Source organism: Bidens hawaiensis, unplaced genomic scaffold (assembly GCF_021521415.1).
Source record: "Bidens hawaiensis isolate Kalapana, Puna unplaced genomic scaffold, B.hawaiensis_p1.1 tig00024244_1, whole genome shotgun sequence".
NCBI lineage: Eukaryota > Viridiplantae > Streptophyta > Magnoliopsida > Asterales > Asteraceae > Bidens > Bidens hawaiensis.
In genome coordinates, this window is record NW_027493815.1 from 279,501 (window position 1) to 285,433 (window position 5,933).

The following is a 5,933-nucleotide window of genomic DNA, read 5'->3' on the forward strand; positions in this document are numbered from 1 at the left end:
AAAGTTTTGGTTGTTTGTCCTATCCTTGGTTACGGCCATACTCTTCCCACAAACTTCAAGCTAAGTCTAAACCATGTGTCTTTGTTGGGTATTCTCCTACTCAAAGCGCATATTATCTTTTAGATCGCCAAAAAAACAAAGTTTATATATCCCATCATGTAAAATTTATTGAAGATAAATTCCCCTATGAAAATCTATCTCAATCTTCTACCCTCTCACCTCCTAATCCAGACACCTGGTTACCGTTAATCGTTCATTTACATCCTAATTCCACAACTGCCACACCATCTCACACAACACCCACCATTAATTCTGCTTCACAACATAGTATAAATTCCCAATCCATTCCTCTTTTTGACTCCAGCCCAACGACACAAAGCTCACATCCATCCACCTCTGAATCCACGTCTCCAAAGCCAAATATTTCCGCAACCCATAAGCCCACTTCACAAATTAATTCTCCTCATCCGTCTACTCCCTCATCCGCCTCACACCTCCCAGACAACCCTTCACCATCACCTAATTCATTCGCATCCCCACTCACAAACAATGAACACATTACATATCCGTCGCGTAGCTGCAAACCAAATCCCAGATATCACAATGATACATTTGTTCTCTACAATGCTACCTCTCCTCATCCCAATGAACCAACAATTGTTACCCAATCACTCAAAAGTCAGCTATGGCGCAAAGCCATGCAAGACGAATTCGACGCTCTCCAGTGAAATAAAACTTGCACTTACCTCACTATCACCTTCACTAACATTGGAATTTTCAACATAAATTCTTCCATCACCAAGACTCGCACTTGCCTCACTATCACCTTCACAGTTGCTTAAAGAATGAAATCTAATTAATTCTTGTGAAGCCGGCCAACTCCTAGGAACCTCAAAATTACTGGAAAAAAAAGATGAAAATAAGCATATGTATAATCACTATATTAAGAATTAAATATTATACTTGTAAAAAACCAATAAACATACCCTTCCAAACATTTTGATGTGCAGCGATTAATATAATCATCTGTATAAGCGGAAAATATGTTCTCAAGTCGTTTTGTAAGTTTGGGAATTTCCTCCAAAGGTAATATATCCCAAACCTTTAAAACTTGTAAGTATTCGACTTCCTTAATGATGTCAACAGAGCAAATTACATACATGCCTTCTACCTTAAACTTTTTCAGAACTTGTGAAGACTTTTCACAAGGCATGTCTACACTTGTCTTCTTAGGCCGCCAACCACCAGAAAGTTTCAGTAAAAGGTTTAAAACCACCTTCTTCATGCGAGAAAATCTCAGTTTTCCAAAAGATTTTCTGAAATCATCACTGAAAAGAACCTGATGGAATAAAGTGCAAGAAATAAGATGAACAAAAAAGCACAACAAAAATCACACAACGAGAAAATAGGACCTAAGAGCATCCACAACAAGCATCAGTTCCCGACGTCTCGACATCTGAATCTACGTGGCGGGTTACAAACTCAAGTAAAACAAAGTTCACCAGTGTAACGTAAAGTCCTTGGATTGAAAGTTCTTCACTACAAACATGAAATGAACTTTGAGGTGGCATATTTCTCTTTCCCTATCTCACATCCACATATATATACATTATGTATATATAGTTTTAATAATTTTTAATGGGGTTTGTAGAGGTTTGTTGTTGTGGAAAAAAGTGAGGTTTTTGAGAAAAGTTTGGAATATGATATGGCGACGATGTGGCGGTTTGTTGTTGTGGATGCTCTAATGACCAAAAACACAGCATATGTCATTATGTCACACAATGAGATACTTTGGTGTAAAACCACAAATTTATGTACAATACCTTCCATTTTGTATGTTTGAAGAGAACGCTATTGCCATGAACCAGATCGTCAACTTGGTCTAGGTCCTTCTTTGCAGCTATAATTCTTGACCTCAAACAATCATCAGCGTCAGCATCAAACAAACATAGGCGATTCCTTGCATCACACACTAATTCTTTCCACACAGATTCACTATTAGCGAGGGTTCTTTCATTGCCCAATATCCAAAGACAGTGTCTACAAAGAATGAAAAGACAATACATAAACAGAGTCAGACATACATATGAAAACAAAAGGCTAAATGTTCAAAACAAGTCCACATTGAAATATTAAAAAATATGATATAGCTTTTTAATATGATATAGTAAAATGTCATTATGACTACAAACACATCAATATGATTGCATATAGCGAAACTTTTTAACTGGCCAGTTTGGACAAAACTTAACACAGATCATCACATGTATATGTAATTTAATCAAAACTAAAGTTCCACAAAAAACGTCACTATAAAAACAATTGTAAAGATTGTGACAAGATAATATACCGTGCTCTAGTCAAGGCTACATTAGTCCTTTGAGGACTAGATAAGAAACCAACAGACCCATGACTGTTTGATCTTACTGTTGATAAGATAATAATATCTTCTTCTCCGCCTTGAAACCCATCAATGGTTTTCACCTTCACTGAAAATCCATCAAGTTTCTCATACTTCTTAGCAAGTTTTTCTTGAATGCAGACAACTTGAGCAGCATAAGGAGATACGACACCAATAGTAACCTTCTTTTTAGAGTCTTGCCATGCTGTAATTGTGAGGGGAAAAACGGCGGTTAAACATAAGTAACAATTAACCACCATTTGAGCATTTAAGTTCAAAAACATATATATACACTTAACAAGCCATAATCACTTTATGTTCCAAGTGTTGGAAGATTATTCTACTTTCTTTGCAACAAAACATACAAAAACCAGAGTCACCTAATACTTTCATTTGTTCTTTATAACAAAAATTTTGTGGAGCTGCAGACAGATCCTAACAAACCAACAAAAACAACAAATACCTTTGTACAGATTGTGTACAATCTTAATCACTAAAGCCACCTCAACCATATTTCTCAGACTTCGTTCTTGATCATCTTTTTCTTCTCTTCCACCAACAACATTTATAAACGAATATGAGCCAAACATTGGTCCAGAAAGATATTGTTTTTCATAATTACATGTCACATTTTCTGCATCCAGAATATGATTTTGATAAAATTTTAAATTTGGAAAAGAACTTATGGAAGGATGCATCCGGTACTGAACATCAAGTAGATGCTTAGAATGCCCCAATAAACTCAGTCTGCCAAAAAGGCTTCTTCCAAAGCCAGCTTCACTACATATCTGTTCACAAATAATGACATTATATAAACAAGGCTTAAAAGTAAATATTAAACAACAAAAGTATAAGCTTACATTGCTTGAAACCATAGCAGGTAACTGGCACTCATCTCCGATGAGAATAGCATGTTTCATCCCGGGAAGCTGAAGAGGAATGGTAGATTCAGCCTCTTTCAACTGAGCAGCTTCATCTATCACCAAGATCTCGGAAGGCTTATGTTCAACGGTATGCAACTTGTAAGAAGTAGAATTTGTGCAGAATATAAGTGAAGCATTTTGAATACGGAAGTTCATTATTGCAACTCTGTTCAACACATCTGGAAGACCAAGTCCTTCAAGAGATATTTGCAAAGCTTTCAGAACAGATAATAACTTGGCTCTTAAAAAGTTGATCGATGACGTAACACCCGACTTATCAAAATCATTTTGCAGTGGTTTAGATGCGAAGAGTTGCTTGAGCTCTTCAGAAACCAAACCCTTTTCAAACAATAGTAACTTAAAAAAACTTAAATCATCCAAAAGAGATACCATCATTTGGAAATTGTGTTCTCTCATAAAACATTTTGGAATATCATCATATCATCATCATCATCGTACTCAGTATATCCCACCAATAGCAAAGCTATAGTAGGGTCTGAGGAGGGTAAGATGTAGACAGCCTTACCTCTACCCCATAAGGATAGAGAGGCTGCTTCCGGTGAGACCCCCGGCTCGATAGTAGTTTTGCATCAAGCCTTGGACATAAAGCACATAGCACTCAATCATCGGGACACCGGCTGATCGGTGCATGTACCCTTGTCTTTCGGCTATCAACGCCACTACATGATGCCTGATTAACCGTCCGTCACTTTTAACGTTATTTTCACGAGATTAGTAAAATAACGTCAAAATTAGTGCAATTTCACTTTTGCCCACCCGAGGGTTCACACATATATACATCATAAAACATTTTGGAATATGGGTCAAAAATGTTATGATACATTTCTTGAGAGGCGATACACACGAATTGAATCGATCACGTACATAATGAATTGTTTTACTTCCAACTTACGAACTTTAGTTTCATTTTCACCAGCAAGTTGTTTTTCTTTAAACAACTCATTTTCCCCATAAACATCATATTGAGAAACACAAGCTTCGAGTAAATCAACCATAGATCTTAAGCAATACTTCCAACCGGTCACAGACCCAAAGCACTCGGTAAGCCTCTCAACCCAATTTTCCAAATAAATTTCTTCAATCTCTGTACTAACTTTCAACCTTTGCTTGTTCCCAAACAAAAGTACATCTCCAATACAATAAAAGAAACCTCCATTTTCAGTTGTAGTACTGGATGATTTCTTAACCAGATTTAGCACACGTGAAGCTACTTGTACAATAGCAACATTTGTTGGAGCACACGTAAGTATCCTGCGGTTCATTTGCAAAAGAAAAAACAACAACACACTAACGGTTGTTGTTTTCCCCGTTCCAGGTGGTCCCCATATCTGCTCCACAAAAGAACCATGGCAGCACTCGGTTTTACAAAGGGCTGCCCTAATTGCTCCAGCTTGGGATTCATTCAGCTTATCCAAAAGATGTGAATCAAACTTTGAAAATAAACTGCTATTATAAGAACAGTAATTGCAGCCTTCTTTAACCTGCAACGAACACATTCACCGTCAACAATGATAATATTCAACCAAATAATAAAGTTAGTTGAACAAAATCTTACCATAGAATCGGTGTAAAGAACCTCTTTAATGATATTCATATTCTGGTGCATATGCAATGAATTCCATATTCTTTTGTTGGTTGTAATATTCATCAAGAAAAGAACAAACATCCCCTCTTGGAATTTAATCCGTTCCGACGCTTTAACTTTAAAACACATTGATGTACTATCATCATCCTGACTGATTTGGTTAACTAACGAGAAAGCCCGCGTTCTTCCCACACGCCGCAAATCAGAAACAGATTCCAGTTTTTCATCTGATAAAACAAGCAGATCACCGGGTAATGTCCGGTAAGGCTCTTTGCCCCGTTCACTAGCTTTGTTTCTCCAATTACCAACAGTAACATTATACAGAAATTCTCCGTGACCTTTAGCGTCATTTAAGAAAGACAATTTAGCATGTGGAGCTCTGTACATGATCTCCATAGATGAAGCCAACTCAGCACGTGTTTCCTCTAGCAAAGGATAAGCGAAAGAACCAACATAGTGTTCTTTGGACTTAAAAGTAAGTGGTATGTTCTCCACCTACAAACAATACATCAAGTTATAAAAATGATTCAGTTATCATGATATAATCTAAACAACAGACAACACATTTTGAAGAAAATTATCCGTGACAAAATTAAACATCATTACACATGACGATAATAATATATATCCTCTACCTACAAACGATACGTCAAGTTATTAAAATGATTCATGTTATTAAGAAATGATCTAAACAAGAGAACCCATTTTCAAAATTCTGGGACAAAATGAAACATCATAACACATTATTATAATAAATGGGGTTCAATACATGAAGTAAAGAAAAAACATTAATAAAATAAGACCTGGTGTTTATAAAGGTTCTCATTAAGAATATCCTCAAGAGACCATGATAATACTATCTGCTCAAATCCATGATTATGAAGCTGATCAGCTTCCATGATTATCTGTTTCAAATCAAATGCAGAAACTTGAAGAATACCTTTCAAAACCTTCGTACCAAAGAAAGCAAAATCAACTATTTTAAAGGAAAAATCAGAAGATG

The 5,933-nt window shown here is 36.3% G+C and overlaps 1 protein-coding gene across 1 annotated transcript; it reads right to left on the reverse strand.

The window, feature by feature from the left end:
- Nucleotides 1-463: 463 nt before the first annotated feature.
- Nucleotides 464-5,447, reverse strand: LOC143568894 (helicase sen1-like). Its single transcript, XM_077054927.1, has 7 exons — nucleotides 4,167-5,447; nucleotides 2,856-3,765; nucleotides 2,351-2,597; nucleotides 1,824-2,040; nucleotides 987-1,339; nucleotides 747-900; nucleotides 464-577 (listed from the first exon to the last, which is right to left on the reverse strand). The coding sequence occupies exons 1-7, from the start codon at nucleotides 4,839-4,841 to the stop codon at nucleotides 464-466; spliced, it is 2,670 nt and encodes an 889-aa protein (XP_076911042.1). The 5' UTR covers nucleotides 4,842-5,447.
- Nucleotides 5,448-5,933: the final 486 nt, after the last annotated feature.